Here is a 17,217-nt window from a genome sequence, read left to right on the forward strand (position 1 = left end):
ATCTCTCTGTCTCCAACTATTACGAGAATTCACATAAACAGGGTATAAAAATAGTGAAAAGTATAGAGCAATATTTTACATGTACCTTTATGATTTTGCTTTAATTTAAATTTTATATGTGTAGGAGAGTTCCTCATAAAATATTCTATTAATCTTACATTTTTTTTAAAATTGTTTTATTTCAGTGGGAGCGTAAGGTAAATCTATCACGCTTTGAAGGTTCTTCTAGCATTTCATCTGCAGACTTCTTCGGTAATGGTAATGCAGCAAGCAATCGCCCTTCAAGTTTCGCAGCACAATTGCAAACACCAGATCTAGAAGATGTCAAAGAGAGTGTGAGACAAGGAGTAACAAAGGTTGCTGGGAAGTTGAGCTCAATTGCAAATGGAGTTATGTCATCTATCCAGGTACAGTTGATACTGACATGCTGTAAAATGATACTTCCTGTTTATTTGAAGCAGGCTGTATGTTGAGAGGGACAGGAGGAAGAGGAGGGGAGAAGCATTTGGCGTACCGCTGTAGAAGTACGAACTTTCTAGTGATAAAGATGTGGTGAATAATGTTTCATCATGACCAGTTCTTCTATTATGAATTTTTAAAGTAATTCTAATTATGAAATAGGCCATGAGAATCAATGTAGACCTACAATAGAATCCCATAATCTGCACCAATGTAGCAGTGAAAATGGGATAAAACTGTTTAAGTTTGCTACTTCCAAGAACGTGCATAACAAATCACCTATGTTGCGCACAATGATATACATAAACAGACATGTACTAGAAGCAATGGCACTACTGAGACTCAGATATTGTGTAATAAATTAAGATAAAAGTCTTAGCTACATGCACATCAGAAGTCACAATGTAGCAGATTATTTACTTATAAATGTTTGTCTTGTCCACACATGTTATACGACTTACATTATCGGTTTTATCATACTGCCACTGTCAGATCATTAAAAGTATTCAGATATTAATATTGTCATCAAATAATCTGCACATATATAGAGGGTCTATACAAGGGTGATGTACTTGAGGACAATATTATGGAAATGGAAGAGGATGTAGATGAAGATGAATTGGGAGATATGATACTGCATGAAGAGTTTGACAGAGCACTGAAAGACCTGAGTTGAAACAAGGCCCCGGGAGTAGACAACATTCCATTGGAACTACTGACGGCCTTGGGAGAGCGAGTCCTGACAAAACTCTACCATCTGGTGAGCAAGATGTATGAGACAGGCGAAATACCCTTAGACTTCAAGAAGAATAGAATAATTCAAATCCCAAAGAAAGCAGGTGTTGACAGATGTGAAAATTACCGAACTATCAGTTTAATAAGTCGCGGCTGCAAAATACTAATGCGAATTCTTTACAGACGAATGGTAAAACTAGTAGAAGCCGACCTCGGGGAAGATCAGTTTGGATTCCGTAGAAATGTTGGAACACGTGAGGCAATACTGACCCTACGACTTATCTTAGAAGCTAGATTAAGGAAAGGCAAACCTACGTTTCTAGCATTTGTAGACTTAGAGAAAGCTTTTGACAATGTTGACTGGAATACTCTCTTTCAAATTCTGAAGGTGGCAGGGGTAAAATACAGGAAGCGAAAAGCTATTTACAATTTGTACAGAAACCAGATGGCAGTTATAAGAGTCGAGGGGCATGAAAGGGAAGCAGTGGTTGGGAAGCGAGTGAGACAGGGTTGTAGCCTCTCCTCGATGTTATTCAATCTCTATATTGAGCAAGTAGTGAAGGAAACAAAAGAAAAATTCGGAGTAGGTATTAAAATCCATGAAGGAGAAATAAAAACTTTGAGGTTCGCCGATGACATTGTAATTCTGTCAGGGTCAGCAAAGGACCTGGAGGAGCAGCTGAACAGAGTAGACACTCTCTTGAATGCAGGATATAAGATGAATATCAACAAAAGCAAAACGAGGATAATGGAATGTAGTCAAATTAAGTCGGGTGACACTGAAGGAATTAGATTAGAAAATGAGACACTTAAAGTAGTAAAGGAGTTTTGCTATTTGGGGAGCACAATAACTGATGATGGTCGAAGTAGAGAGGATATAAAATGTAGACTGGCAATGGCAAGGAAAGCATTTCTGAAGAAGAGAAATTTGTTAACATCGAGTATAGATTTAAGTGTCAGGAAGTCGTTTCTGAAAGTATTTGTATGGAGTGTAGCCATGTATGGAAGTGAAACATGGACGATAAATAGTTTGGACAAGAAGAGAATAGAAGCTTTCGAAATGTGGTGATACAGAAGAATGCTTAAGATTGGATGGGTAGATCACGTAACTAATAAGGAAGTACTGAATAGAATTGGGGAGAAGAGAAGTTTGTGGTACAACTTGACTAGAAGAAGGGATCGGTTGGTAGGACATGTTCTGAGGCATCAAGGGATCACCAATTTAGTATTGGAGGGCAGTGTGGAGGGTAAAAATCGTAGAGGGAGACCAAGAGATGAATACACTAAGCAGATTCAGAAGGATGTAGGTTGCAGTAGGTACTGGGAGATGAAGAAGCTTGCACGGGATGGAGTAGCATGGATGGCTGCATCAAACCAGTCTCAGGACTGAAGACCACAACAACAACAACAACATGAGTACAGCACTTTTTATGTACCCATGTGTACACATTATCTGATGATCAAACAATGGGAAATCCAGGATGGAATGTAACAATACCAGAGAAGGAAAGTTGCTACTCACCATATAGCAGAGATGCTGAGTCGCGATAAGCACAACATACCTCTCGTGCCTTTGATGGCAGGGCTACCTGTGAAACCAGTCATGTGATTTACAAACTAAGCTGCTACCACTGTGCTGCATTCTAAGTAGGCATGACAACCAACAAGCTGTCTGTCTGTATGAATGGCCACCGACAAACTGTGGCCAAAAACAAGTGGATCATCCTGTTGCTGAACACGCTGCCAAACATCATATCCCTCATCTCAGTGACTGCTTCACAGTCTGTGCCATATGGGTCCTTCCTACCAACATCAGCTTTTCTGAATTGCACTGGTGGGAACTTTCCCTGCAATACATCTTACGTTCCCGTAACCCTCCTGGCCTCACTCAACCTTCATTAGTCACTGTCCTCACCCATCCAGCCCCCCTCCTTGTTCCCATTCCAGCACTACACAGCCGTCATTTCACCACCGCACCGAGTCTTTTAATTTCTTTTTATTTCTCTCCTTTCTGCTACTTACCCATTACCCCTCCCCCCTCTGCACCTTCTCTCCTGCCCTCCATCTAAACTGCAACACTTCACTGTCCGCCACTCCCACCATACTATCCCTCCCCCTCTCCGCCCCAGCCTCCTCCTTACCCCTACCCAGTCGCCACTCCCATCATGCACTGGTGCTGCTGCTCTCTGTGTAGTTTCAGCTCTCTGAGACTGCAGACATGTATGCAACTTGCGTTTGTGTGTGTGTGTGTGTGTGTGTGTGTGTACTGCTGACAAAGGCCTTTATGGCCGAAAGCTATAATTGTGTGGATCTTTTTGTTGTGCCTATCACGAGTCAGCATCTCCGCTATGTGATTATCTGATGATTTTATTTGTATCTATATCCTTTGAATGATCTGATGATACAATAAGCTGAACCCAGTAATGTGAGTTGTATAACATATGTAATCAAGATGGACATTTATTAATAAATGTCCAACACTTTTTTTTTTCCCCCCATGTCGTCAGTGGAGCAGACTGTTATTCATATCATTTTCTAGTCAAAGCCAAATTCAGAATTTCACTCTCAAGATGAGACTGACAAAATTAAATAGTATTTCCAAACTTAATACAATGAACTTGTGAAAGACTCAACATTCTCAACCAATACATTAGAGTTTGAACCTACAAATCTGAAGTAGAATAGCACTCACTCATTCCATTGGGTTCTTTGGGATGATTCTGCACCAGTCTATCTGCCTCAAGTTCTTCCTGTCTTGTGCTGCTTCCTCCCCTTCAGTGATACCCAGCACTGTGCAGTTGTGAAGTCACCTCGTTGTGCCATCTGCTCCTTGGACTTCCTAGGGTCTTCATTCTTCCATTTTCTTGTCACATATCTGACAGACTATTCTGCCATAGTCCATTCTGACAACCTGGCCTACCCTTTGGTCGGCTAACTTAACTAGTTATTTGTTGGATCTTCAAACTCGTCTGTGTGTTGCTTGGTCAGATACTAGCCCAAAGATTTTCCTGTACACTTTATATTCAAAGACTGAAATTTGGTACTCTTCTGTTTTGGTCATGCTCCATGCTTCAGCATCATATTGCAATACTGGCCTTATGATTGTTTTCTAGAGTTCTGCTTGGTTTTCCTGGTCAAGAGTTTGGAGGCTAGAAGTTTCTGGAGGGTAAAGTAAACTTTATTTGCATTCCATAGTCTGGTATTCAACTTGTCTTCAATTGCAGTCATATATATTTACACTAAGTAGAATATAAACTGAAAAATCGAGATGGTTATCGAGCCTTGGACAACTTTAAAAGAATGTATCACACAAGCAAGTAATTCAGTTTTGGACATATTAGACCAACTAGAAAGAGAGATAATAATTAAACACATCCACTAAAGACTTTTCACAGCTATCATATTTCCCCAAAACAGCAACAGTTATTGTTAAGATCCATGCTGTGTTTGGTTGGCACTGTTTTAAGACTACTTCAGAGAGGTTACTATAAGCATGTCCAGCACCACCAAAGTTTTCACCAATGGGAGTAGTCCTTTTACATGAATCCATAAACACATAAGTTGATCTATTGAAGAATTCATGTCAGTCTTGGTATGATAATGAGAAAATCAGAACAGCTTAGCACAAGATGATCGGCAAAAAGTATAATTTTCATTCAAATAAAAGTGCGAGGTAGGTGCTTGAGCAGTTTCACACGTAACTGGTGGAACATTTATTCAACTGGGTATCCCATGAAATGCATGGTGCACAGCAGTGTAAGTTTTACTCATGCTTGCCACAAATATTCAGCTGCTGCAATTTAAACTGTGCTCTTAGGATCCTGCCTAACCACATCCTCAGAAAAAACGGCAAATAATTTTTGATGATCAATATTACAGGGTGGCGCACGAAATGTGTTACTATTTTGTGTTTGAATATAAACTTTGACAATACAATCTGAAAGGAACATATACTACAATGAAGAGCCATCCATGGAGATTTGTTCTAACTCAGCACATGCTCAATATGTTCACCATTTCGTTTCCTAACTTCCTTCAAACAAACACTGAAGTTGGTGATTACCTTATGGCACATGTCTTCCGTAATTTCACTGCAAGGTTGAAGAATAAGTCTTCTGAGCTCCATTAAATCACGTGGACATTTCGGGAAAATTTTTTCCTTTAGGTACCCCCAAAGAAAAAGAGGTACCCCCAAAGAAAAAGTCACATTGATTGAGGTCTGGACTATTGGGGGGGGGGGGGGGGGAATTTTGTCTGTCATTCAAGCGACCTGGAAACCTGAGTGAAATGATCCGCATGTTGAAATGCTCTTGTAAAAACTCCAACACAGTGTTTGCTGTATGTGGCCTTGCTCCATCTTGCATGAACCACTGCGTGTTGAAGGGCAACGCAGTAGCAAGAAGCTGTGGAATGAAGCTACTGTGAAGCATGCTCAAATAACTCTCGCTGTTCACAGTTTCTTCAAAGAAAAAGGGTCCAATAAGTCCGTGACTGGAAATTGCTGCCCACGCTGTAATCCTCGCAGCATAATGTTGTCGTTCCTGAAGCACTTGTGGGTTTCCAGTGGCCCAAGGCGTACATTTTGTTTGTTAACCACACCGTCTAAATGAAAACGCACCTCGTCTGAAAACCAAACATTGTTAAGGGTTTCTTCCCTATCCTCCGCCCTCTGAGCAAACAGTAGTCTCTGCTGCTTGTGTTCTTCAGTGAGCTTCTGTGCACAGGTCATCTTGTATGGGTACATATGGAGGTCACTTTTAAGAATGCACTGAATGGAACGTCTGGATATTCCCCGTTGCACTGCCGCCTTTCTACACGTTTTCCCACAACTTCTCTGTACAGCAACTCATACCGCTTCAGTATTCTCCGGCGCTTCCAATACAGCCTTCCTGAACAAACTTGCTTTTCAAGTGAAACCAGGCTTTAGTTATTTTGTCAGTAGAAGCTTGTATTCATTCGTTCATTCAACTAACTGAGCATAGTAGTTCTTAAGGGGTATGTGAAGAAGAAGGGAACACTGAGTTAACTAGTTATGTTTTTGTATGAAACAAATCTCTAGTAAAGCAATGGTACACAACACAAACCAAGGTGCACATACCCTAAGATATACGTGAAAACAAGCAATAAGCACCTTCATTTCATCATATACTGGAAAACTGGTGCTTCTTTTCACCATTTAAAACTGATAAATAGGTTGCTGTGCATTAAATTGTTCTAGGTGCAATTTACATGTAACTAATAACGCTTCATTGGGAGTAAAATGTCGAGGAAGCATAGTAGTTTGTAAGGGGTGTGTGAAGAAGAAAGAAACACTGGCACATTTTTTGCAATGTTTTGCATTATATTTTACTGAGAAAAAGTGATGTTCATTGGTTAAAATTAAAAGTTGAAATTGCACCTGTGTCACGCATTTTTCACATCACCATTCTGTGGCTGCCAGATCCAGTGTCACAGCTGGTGCAGCGGCCAATCACCACTAGCACAGCTCCCAGCAATGGTGCGCTCGCACTGGCTACCACACCACCTCCTCGTGCCAGCTTTGACCCTGGTCCTGGCATCTGCAGGAGGAGGCTAAGGCAACAGTGCCACATGCTCATTTCAATGACCCCACAGAAAAAGGTGAAAAAGTGTTTATCTGAAAATCACTCAAACACAGAGACTGAGTGAAAACTTTCATATATCTGAAGTAACCAACAGGGTCTTATGTCAGTCTATTCTCTCGCTTTGAATTAAACCAGTCGAACCAGGTGAATGAGTGAAAACATTCATATTAAGGTTGCATCTGACAGAGACTTGTTTCAATCAGTTGTCACACACTGAATGAAACCACTTATACTGAGCGAGTGAGTGAAAACTAACTGACATGGCTGCAGACTGGTTTCATTCGACTGAAAAAAAAAAGACGGGGATGAAAAAACAATTGACTAGCCTATCAGTTGTTGAAAACAGTTGGTTGTCCCATCACTATTTGAGAGTGGAATGGCTCATTTTTAACTTCCAGAAATGCAGTACACAGGGTAGCTCTTTCATACTTCTTGAAATGGAGTTTGCACCGTGAGGCACTACTAAGGTATCACGCACTCCAGACTTCAGTATCCAGTTGCTATCATCACCAGAAACAGTGAAAAGTGGTAGATTATCGTAAGCATGTTCCTAATCCCTGCAGGTGTTTTGTTGAAAGGTCCACCTGTCTAAAGCCTTAGCATTTGAAAAGCCTTTGATGCCTTTGGTAGCGTCTGCAAAGTGATTTTCTGATGTGAAATATCTGCTCTTTTTGTCGTGGCACACTGTCTCTGACATACTACTCCACATTGCGCTTCTTATTTCTCCAACGAAACTGGTCTAAAATACTTCTGTTTGTTGCATGCCGGCCAGCATGACCTGACAACGCACGGTAATGAGCTTTTTGTAACAATTCCTTTTGGACATGTGGTCTGCATTTTGTGATCCCCGCACGACAAATCCTCATATATGATAAAGTGTGGCTGTGACTTAAAAAACCTGACAGTCTTTATCCTCTGTCTGTGCTTGTTGCCATTCCTACAAACTCTTGCCCACTGTACACAGCAGAGCTACTTTGCAACTCAGTGTGTCGGCATTTTTTACTTGGCTTATGGATGACCTCATAATCGAACTCTGTGGGCTTGAGAACCTAACATGTTGGTATTTCTCACAGACAAAGCAACTATTTCGAGGACACATGATCAGCCACAATCAAACTTTCTACCATACAAGTAACACCATATTGTAACACTGTATAAGACTGCTAACATTTCCTTTTCAATTGTCTTGTAGCTACATTCCACTTTATTTTATTGCCACAAAGTATACGCTGCTGGACAGTCAGGTGCGCTAACCACGTGACCCAAAATACAAACAACTGCTTCATTACAACCATTGCATGTGAGGATGGACTCTTTTTCAGAATTGGGGTAAACCAATTCCAGATCCAAAATCAGTGCCTCCTGTAATTTCTCAGATGCTAGCAGACACTCCTGTGTCCACTGAAACCTTGCACCCTTTTTGAGTAACCTGTTCAAAGTTTCAGCTATTTTCGCAAAATCCTTCAATGAATTGACAGTAGCAGTTATGCAAACCAATGAACAGCAACATTTGTTTTGTTCCTTGTGGTGATGGAAAATTTTGATTTGCTTCCATAAGAACGATCGGTCTGCAGACCATGTTTACTAATTACTCGTCCCAGAATGTTAACGCAGGTTCGAGCGAAATGGCACTTTTCCACACACACTGTCAGAACTGCTGACTATAACCTACTAAACACATCCATCATTCATGTCACATGTTTTATTATTATGTCATCTATATAAACTATAGTGTTCTTAGGCTTTAACCCTCTTAACACTTCATCCAATAACTGATGAAAAGTAGCAAATGCATTTTTGAAACTGAGTAGCATCCAATTATACTGGTAATATCTGCATGGTGCTGTAAATGCTGTCTTTGGTATATCCTCAGGTGCTTCTTCTAACTGATGGTAACCACTGTTAGAGAGATCCATTGTGGTAACATGACACTGACCCAAATTATCCAAGGTCTCCATAATATTAGGGATTGGATTAGCATCTCCAACAGTTTTGCATTCAGAAACTCATAATCACAGCAGAACCTAAACCCTGTATATCTTCATTCCATTTAATGATTTTTTTAAGCACAATAACTATATTCGTGTTCCATGGGCTGTCACTGGGTTCTTTGATCCAATCTTGCAGTTGCTTTTCAGTTAACTCTTCCATTAATGGCTGTAAATGTCTCACCATATGATACAGTTTCCTATAAATATTTGTACTACGCCCTGTAGGTATAAGGTGCCGAGTTACCAGAGTCGCTGGTGACCACAGAACAAGTCGCTAAACTTCAACATTTCTTCTTCCACAGCTGTGTCCCACCTTCTTGTGTGCCACTACAGAGTCGATGGTTTGCACATGGCTGATATTCAGATTCAACCTACCAAACTCTTCTTCCTCTAATATTTCCATAATGGTTATCACTGTACTCTTTTACAGGCTAACTTCACCTCTGCAAAAGGTATCTTTGCTAACTAGAACTATATATTCTCCATTTACTTGCAAGTGTTACACAAAAATGTGAACCATCCAGCTCAGCCCATCTTGTCAGCTTTTCCTAGCTCACACTACACCAAGCACAGGTTGCTAGCCCTTTTAAATTTGCACTGTGAGAGTTTCTCGATAGCATGCAAGTGGTCCGTGTTACAAAATGTTACTTTCCTTGTAGTCATACTGCGTTGGTAGCATTAGCTATTGCATGCTCCTCAGCCGTGTACAGTCTTGCAAATGCCATCCAACAGGAGCGTTTGGACGTAATGTCAACAGTACTGCTCAGTGGCTTACTTGATCAGCACGTCGCCGAGCTTGCCTCCCTTGCCTAGCTGAGGCTGGAATAAACCTTTAAAAATTTACGATTCTCTCACACACAGGTTGTTTAAATAGTCTCTCTGTTTAGTCTCTTGCACTATATTGTCAAAATAATTAATGTGATTTGGTACAGACAGTACGAAAATTTCGGGATGTTGCTGCAAGATAACGTGTCTTTGAGGCACTAAATAGTAATAATTAATAGTATGACACTATAGACTGTTGACAGCATGAGATATCAGGTACAGTGAAATTTTGATCATTTCCTTGATATGGAGTGGTACCCCAGCCATATATTTTTTTTAAAAATGTTTTAAAGGTTGCCCCCTTGGCTGTTGTGGACAAGTATTCCCTTTATTGCATCTTGCACGAGGTGTAATTGCAATTTTGTAATGTAATTTTAGAGTGTATTGACACCTACTACACTTGGAGATGGCGTGTAAGGCCAGAATTGGAAATTCGTGCAAGACTTAATAAAGTGAAAACTTATTGTCAACAGTAGCCATGTTGCAAATTTTTAAAATGTTGTTCAACTGTGGGATGTGTTGGTAGGCATCTGCAACATGTAAACATTTCTCCTCTGCCAATTTTAGTAGTATCTCTGCTAGTTTGGTATTGGTTACATGTCTGTTTCTGATGGTGCATTTACTGTTGCCTTGAAATTACTGTATATATGTAACATGCCATTCCTGTGCTTGGTAAATTGCGAGTGTCCGTGAACTAGAAACTACTGCTTGCAAAATACTTTGTTTGTGGAGTTAGTTCAGTTATTATTTTACATGATCTTTCAGAGTAAATGAAATTGATTGTGATTTAAAAAAACATTATAAGCTGTGTAATAATAAGTTATGTGTACCATAAAACCCGAGGATTTGCTGACAATTGTAATGGCTGATACAGTATAGTTTCTTAAATCAGATTCACCAAATCTGTATGTTGTGAACATCTGCTTTATACATTACTGTGATAAGCATTAGTTTTGTGACTTATTTGTTGAATGTGCAAGCCAAGAATGTCCCTAGGTATCTGATTGTCCACATAACCCCAGACTAAATGCATAAATTTATTAGCACTATGAATGACCCCATGTCCAGCTCGGGAGATTAATTAAATTTCATTTATCTAATTGGGTACAAATTAACTGTGTGTCTAATATTATGACCCGATGACCTTTGTGCCATTCCTGTAGGGCTGTTTACTCCTCCGCGTGCTGTGCTTACCATTGCTTCTACACGCAATCAGATTTCATATTGCATGCTGATACTTTATGTGCACTCACTCACTTTTTGCATGAATTTGGAAATATTGAAGGCAGGCAGTATTAATTGTTTCTGCTATCCATGCCAAGATGATTTCTTGAGCTGTGCTGGTTATCGTTGCGAGAGCCATGCTGTGCCTGCGTGGCTACAGTTCATGCTTTGGTGATTCTGCAGACTTGTGTAGATTATGAATCCCTGTGAGTTTTTGTCTACAGTATCCTCTGTTATGGAAAACTCCCTATGTTCTACTTTTCAGATAGTTTCTGTTGCATATTGATCTCCGCCTCTTGAGATTTTGAAGTTGGGCAGTTTCAGTGCTACTTGGCAGACTTGTCTGATAAGCATCACATTATGACACCACGTGATTGGTTAAGGCTGTGCGTCCTAGTTACATCTGAGTGTTTCAGTGATTGTTGACAACACTACGACTATGCTGAAGAGGATACCAGAAAGTCTATACACCACAGCCGAAGTCATCACCAATGTGAGCAGTCAGTCTTGAAAGAATGCAAACATGTACTGGTAGATGTAACAAAGAATTCCAGTTGATAGTGGCACAGCAGAAAGAAAATTACTGTAGCTCAACACTAGACAAAGTAGTGGCACAGCAGAAAGAAAATTGCTGTAGCTCAACAGTAGACAAAGAACTCTGATGAGCATTTGTGCATTCACTTAAATGCTGGTATGATGGCTAAAATTCAGCAAAGAGGGCAGATGACTATAATACTATGTGACATGAATTTGTTGTTTGCTGAAAGTATGGCTACTGTGCATAGCAGTGGACACTTGCAATGAGGGCTTTTGATTTCATTGTGGTCAAGTGAAGGAGATTCTTGTGTGAACCAAAATGTTTTCCACCGATGGGAATGCCAAATCTCTCTTGTTTATAACAGGAGAGCTTCAAATTATTAATTTCTGAAATAGCAATGTGTAAGGCAGATATGGCAGTTGCCTGGTTTGTAATTTTAACCCTTTGATTTTGAAACTAAAAGATCTTTAGGAAAAGGGGAAAATATAAGAAATAAGAGAAAAGAAAATGGTAAGATGAACAAGTGCTGGAGGGAAGAATGCCAAATTCTGGATAAGAGAGAGAGAAATTTCAGGAATACATTAGAGCAGCGAAACTTTCGAAGACTGTTTCAGCAGTAGGTGAACAATCATCAGGTGCCCTCCTTCTATCCATATTCTAACTTTGTAGTCAATAGCGTCAGGTTAAATTCATTAGATTTGTTACTCATTATGCAAATAGGGCTTCTTACAGTTTGTCATAAAGCATAATATAATTTATATCAAGGGAAACAATCAATTATTGATAAAATTATTTAATTGTATGAATATAATAGAGGGAAACATTCCACGTGGGAAAAATATATCTAAAAAGAAAGATGATGAAACTTACCAAACAAAAGCGCTGGCAGGTCGATAGACACACAAACAAACACAAACATACACACAAAATTCTAGCTTTCGCAACCAATGGTTGCCTCGTCAGGAAAGAGGGAAGGAGAAGGAAAGACAAAAGGATATGGGTTTTAAGGGAGAGGGTAAGGAGTCATTCCAATCCCGGGAGCGGAAAGACTTACCTTAGGGGGAAAAAAGAACAGGTATACACTCGCGCACACACACACATATCCATCCACACATGGATATGTGTGTGTGTGCGAGTGTATACCTGTCCTTTTTTCCCCCTAAGGTAAGTCTTTCCGCTCCCGGGATTGGATTGACTCCTTACCCTCTCCCTTAAAACCCATATCCTTTTGTCTTTCCTTCTCCTTCCCTCTTTCCTGACGAGGCAACCATTGGTTGCGAAAGCTAGAATTTTGTGTGTATGTTTGTGTTTGTTTGTGTGTCTATCGACCTGCCAGCGCTTTTGTTTGGTAAGTTTCATCATCTTTCTTTTTAGATATAAATTATTTAATTGGATAGATAAAAAATGTACTCACCAAGCGGCGACAGCACACATACATAAGACTGTTGTGATTGGCAAGCTTTCAGAGTCAGTGGCTCATTCTTTAGGCAGAAGGGTTGAAAAGGAAGGAAGAAGGGTGAAGGAATGGGACTGAAGAGGCCTTGGAAGGGGTAGATTTTGGGAAAGTCAACCAGAATTGTGGGTCAGGGGAGACTGATTCAGTCTTTCCTTCTCATCCCAAATGGTAAGTCTCCTCTTACCTGCGGTTCTGGGTCACTTTCCCAAAATCTAACCCTTTTCCAAGACCTCTCCAGTCCTTTCCCTTCACCCTTCTTCCTTCCCTTTCAAACCATCCACCTGAAGGAGCCACTGACTCCGAAAGCTTGTCAATCACAACAGCCTTTTTTGTGTGTGAGCGCTTTGCCACCGCTTGGGGAGTAGATTTTTTTATCTATCCAATTAAATAATAATATAATTTATGTTATGCCCCCCACTACTACTTATTGAATAGTTTTTTTGTGTTTACCTGAAGGATTGGAGCTAATATAACAATACCTTTTCTTTTCAGGATCGATACGGGTATTGATGGAGTGTACCATTTTAAACAAGCACCATGAAAGAGGCATAGCAAACTTTAGTCTATGCCCCTGGAAGAGTTCATACAAAGTGTGCCTTGATATTTTTACAGCCGAATTTATTTGAATAAATTTGTGTCATTCCATTTTGTTTTCAGATCATATTTGAAAGATAAAAACTGGTGAATGTGCAAAGATATTTTATTCTTTTTCTTCTTTTTTTTTAAAATTTTGTTTACAATTAAAATGTCAAATATTGTACAGATTCAGTATGTAAATATTAAAATAAAGTAGATACTGTAGACATTGTTCTTATGTACTTGCATTCATTAACTACCAGTTACTCAGTTTGATATGTAAAGCTTACCAAATTGTCCCCCAACCTCTTCATTCTTTAGCTGTTTTCCTATTTCATTATCTGTGTTTATATTTTCCTGGTTTTCTTCCTTTCTTTTACTTCAGATTACATGTTCATAATTTTGTGTCTTTCATTTATCAGGTCTTCTTCTGTTTCTTGAAAACAATTTTTTTTTAATTTATCTGTTTATTACACCACAAATCCTTTTTGTGAGTGTTCTTGTTCATTCTTTGTATGTATCCATAGAATGTTAGCCAGTATTTATGATCATGTCTGTTAGTCTGTGCGTTCATATAATTCTTTTTTTCTTCGTACATCCATAGCTGAAATGGAGGACAGTGGGACGTCAGCTGGTATAAATTTTAATTAAAAATTAAGGAATTCCTCCAAGGTGTCGATTTTATTTTGGCAACTAGTTTCAACGTTGTAACAATGTCATCTTCAGACCCATACATTCATATCTCACCACTGACTTCTAGTATCTGCCGCGTGCAGTTGACGTCAACAACTGTATGGGCCTGAAGTTGACGTTGCTAAAACATTGAAACTAGTTGCCAAAATAAAATCGACACCTTAAATACAGCTGGAGGAATTTCTTCATTTTTAATATAAATATAATTCTTTGGTTGGTCTCGTCATCCATTTACCATCTCTGTGTGCTGCTTCAAAAATTTGTCCAAGGTTTTTACATTACAGAGAAACTCCGCATTTACACTTTTCAAGGGATTTCAAAAAAAATGGTGTTAAACACAGGAAAATGTAAAATGTAAGAAATAACATTTTAAGCTGTAAAAGTTACATGTAGGATACCACCTTGCACTTTACGTATGATATATGTACTTAACAGGCATCAAAAGACTTCTCAGGGACTTGTTTATTATCTAATAAAAACAGTTGATTTAACTGGAACTGATAACTGCCTGGGAAGTAGGGACATTTGACTCAATTTCATATGTCATAATCAATGTATTTGAAAGCTTGCAGCTATCATTCATTATTTAAATAATGAAATACTGCACTAATTTCATATTTTTTCATGCTTAGCATGATGCATTTTGAGAATTTTTTTCTCACTGTCAAGTGCAAATATGTAAACAAGTATTTTGTGTGGTGTTGAATATGTGTTATTCTTTGTCTCTTGCACTTTAGTCGTCTTTTTGAGGTTATCGGGTACTGTGCCTCATCAGTTATGTAGAAAACCACACACACATGCAAACTATCACTCACATTGTTTGTGTAACATCACAAAAAATACATACGTAAATATTGCACTTGACAATGAGAATAAATTCTCAAAACACGTTTTGCTCAGCATGAATAAAATGTGTAACCGGTGCTGTGTTTAAACTAAAAACAGTTGAGCAATGCAAAGTGAATGATGGTGTCAACTAGCGCTCCAAGTGGCCATACACCAAAACAAGCTAAATATGGTTCGACAAAGGTGTCACGATGATCACAACAATCACTAAACTGCGTTTGCGTGGTAGAGACAGTTTGGAAATGCTTGTGATTGGTCATGATATCTTCATTCGAACGAACGTAGTTACTCCCATGAGCTACGGCGCCAAGTAGAGCCTGGCAGCGGTGGGAGATACGACACAAATTGTTCCAACTTTTACACGTTTACTGGTTCAAATCCATTGAGTTGAATGCCCTGGTGTCAAGAAACGTAACCATTAATATTTGTAAACACCGCTGGGTGGCCAACATTATGCCAGTATCATTTTTTCGTAATGCGTAAATTGCGGGACAATTATAAATATGTTGAAACAAAATCAGATGCCATTTAAGGTTGTGGGCATAGGAAATTTGATGAAACTGATAAAAAAAATGTCTTAAATGGCGGTAAAACATTAATTCAAGGAACGAGGTGTGAGGAAGTATTTCTGTGTGCTCTAGTACTTTTGTGAAAATGTACAAATTCAATTCCTGCTGAGCAGTTGAGAAATTGATGAGATCCTTGAAAAATGATGTTTCAAGAGGTTTTCACGTTTACAGTAAAAATTATTACTTTCTTCTACTGGGCTAAAATTTAGTGTGGCCAACTATGAAGTTGTATTTCAGACTACTGAGTAGTGATGAAATGTATAGTACTGGTCAAGCATACTAAAGTGTTGAATAAATTGTGGATTTTCAATTGTTTATTGCCTGGTTAAAGTTGTGGTTCTTTGGACAGCAGGTTAAAGGTTCTGTGCTTACATTTACTACTTGTGAATAAATGGACTAGTATGAAATGTAATTCAGTTGTCACTTTATGTCAGAAACTGTGTTTTAGGGAGATTTGGTAGCATGTGTGTTGCCAAAGTGATAATGCAGGTTAGACGTTTTAGCCAAGAACTTTTTTCAAGTAATAGCTTAATAGCTTCAGTCAGATCTGATATGGCGAACCTTTTTATATATATATTTTCCACGTGGGAAAAATATATCTAAAAACACAGATGATGTGACTTATCGAACGAAAGTGCTGGCAGGTCGATAGACACACAAACATACACATGAAATTCCAGCTTTCGCAACAAACTGTTGCCTCATCAGGAAAGAGGGAAGGAGAGGGAAAGATGAAAGGATGTGGGTTTTAAGGGAGAGGGTAAGGAGTCATTCCAATCCCGGGAGAGGAAAGACTTACCTTAGGGGGAAAAAAGGGGTATACACTCGCGAGCGCGCGCGCGCGCGCGCGCGCGCGCACACACACACACACACACACACACACACACACACACACACACACACATACACAGGCAGACATTTGTAAAGGCCTGTAATGTTTGTAATTTCATGAAACCATTCTTTCCGCCGTCCACCTAACCTTCGTAACCTCTTAGTTCATCCCTATGAAATCCCCAAACCACCTTCCTTACCCTCTGGCTCCTACCCTTGTAACCACCCCCGGTGTAAAACCTGTCCAATGCACCCTCCCACCACCACCTACTCCAGTCCTGTAACCCGGAAGGTGTACACGATCAAAGGCAGAGCCACGTGTGAAAGCACCCACGTGATTTACCAACTGACCTGCCTACACTGTGAAGCTTTCTGTGTGGGAATGACCAGCAACAAACTGTCCATTCGCATGAATGGACACGGGCAGACAGTGTTTGTTGGTAATGAGGATCACCCTGTGGCTAAACATGCCTTGGTGCACGGCCAGCACATCTTGGCACAGTGTTACACCGTCCGGGTTATCTGGATACTTCCCATTAACACCAACCTGTCAGAACTCCGGAGATGGGAACTTGCCCTTCAGTATATCCTCTCCTCTCGTTATCCGCCAGGCCTCAACCTCCGCTAATTTCAAGTTGCCGCCGCTCATACCTCACCTGTCTTTCAACAACATCTTTGCCTCTGTACTTCCGCCTCGATTGACATCTCTGCCCAAACTCTTTGCCTTTACAAATGTCTACTCGTGTCCGTGTATGTGCGGATGGATATATATGTGTGTGTGTGTGTGTGTGTGTGTGTGTGTGTGTGTGTGTGTGTGTGTGTGCGCGCGCGCGTGTGTACCTGTCCTTTTTTCCCCCTAAGGTAAGTCTTT

At 39.8% G+C, this 17,217-nt stretch overlaps 1 protein-coding gene across 4 annotated transcripts in view; it reads left to right on the forward strand.

The window, feature by feature from the left end:
• The window catches only part of LOC124804890 (ADP-ribosylation factor GTPase-activating protein 2), an 85,734-nt gene extending 72,100 nt beyond the window's left edge, over nt 1-13,634 (forward strand). For all 4 annotated transcript variants that reach the window (XM_047265259.1, XM_047265261.1, XM_047265262.1 and 1 more), the window contains 2 exons: nt 186-407; nt 13,324-13,634. In XM_047265259.1, the coding sequence (XP_047121215.1) occupies nt 186-407; nt 13,324-13,341 (240 nt within the window). In that variant the 3' untranslated portion in view covers nt 13,342-13,634. The remainder of the gene's footprint in view (nt 1-185; nt 408-13,323) is intronic.
• The last annotated feature ends 3,583 nt before the right edge of the window (nt 13,635-17,217 follow it).

This window comes from Schistocerca piceifrons, chromosome 7, assembly GCF_021461385.2.
Source record: "Schistocerca piceifrons isolate TAMUIC-IGC-003096 chromosome 7, iqSchPice1.1, whole genome shotgun sequence".
In the NCBI taxonomy this organism is placed as follows: Eukaryota; Metazoa; Arthropoda; class Insecta; order Orthoptera; family Acrididae; genus Schistocerca; species Schistocerca piceifrons.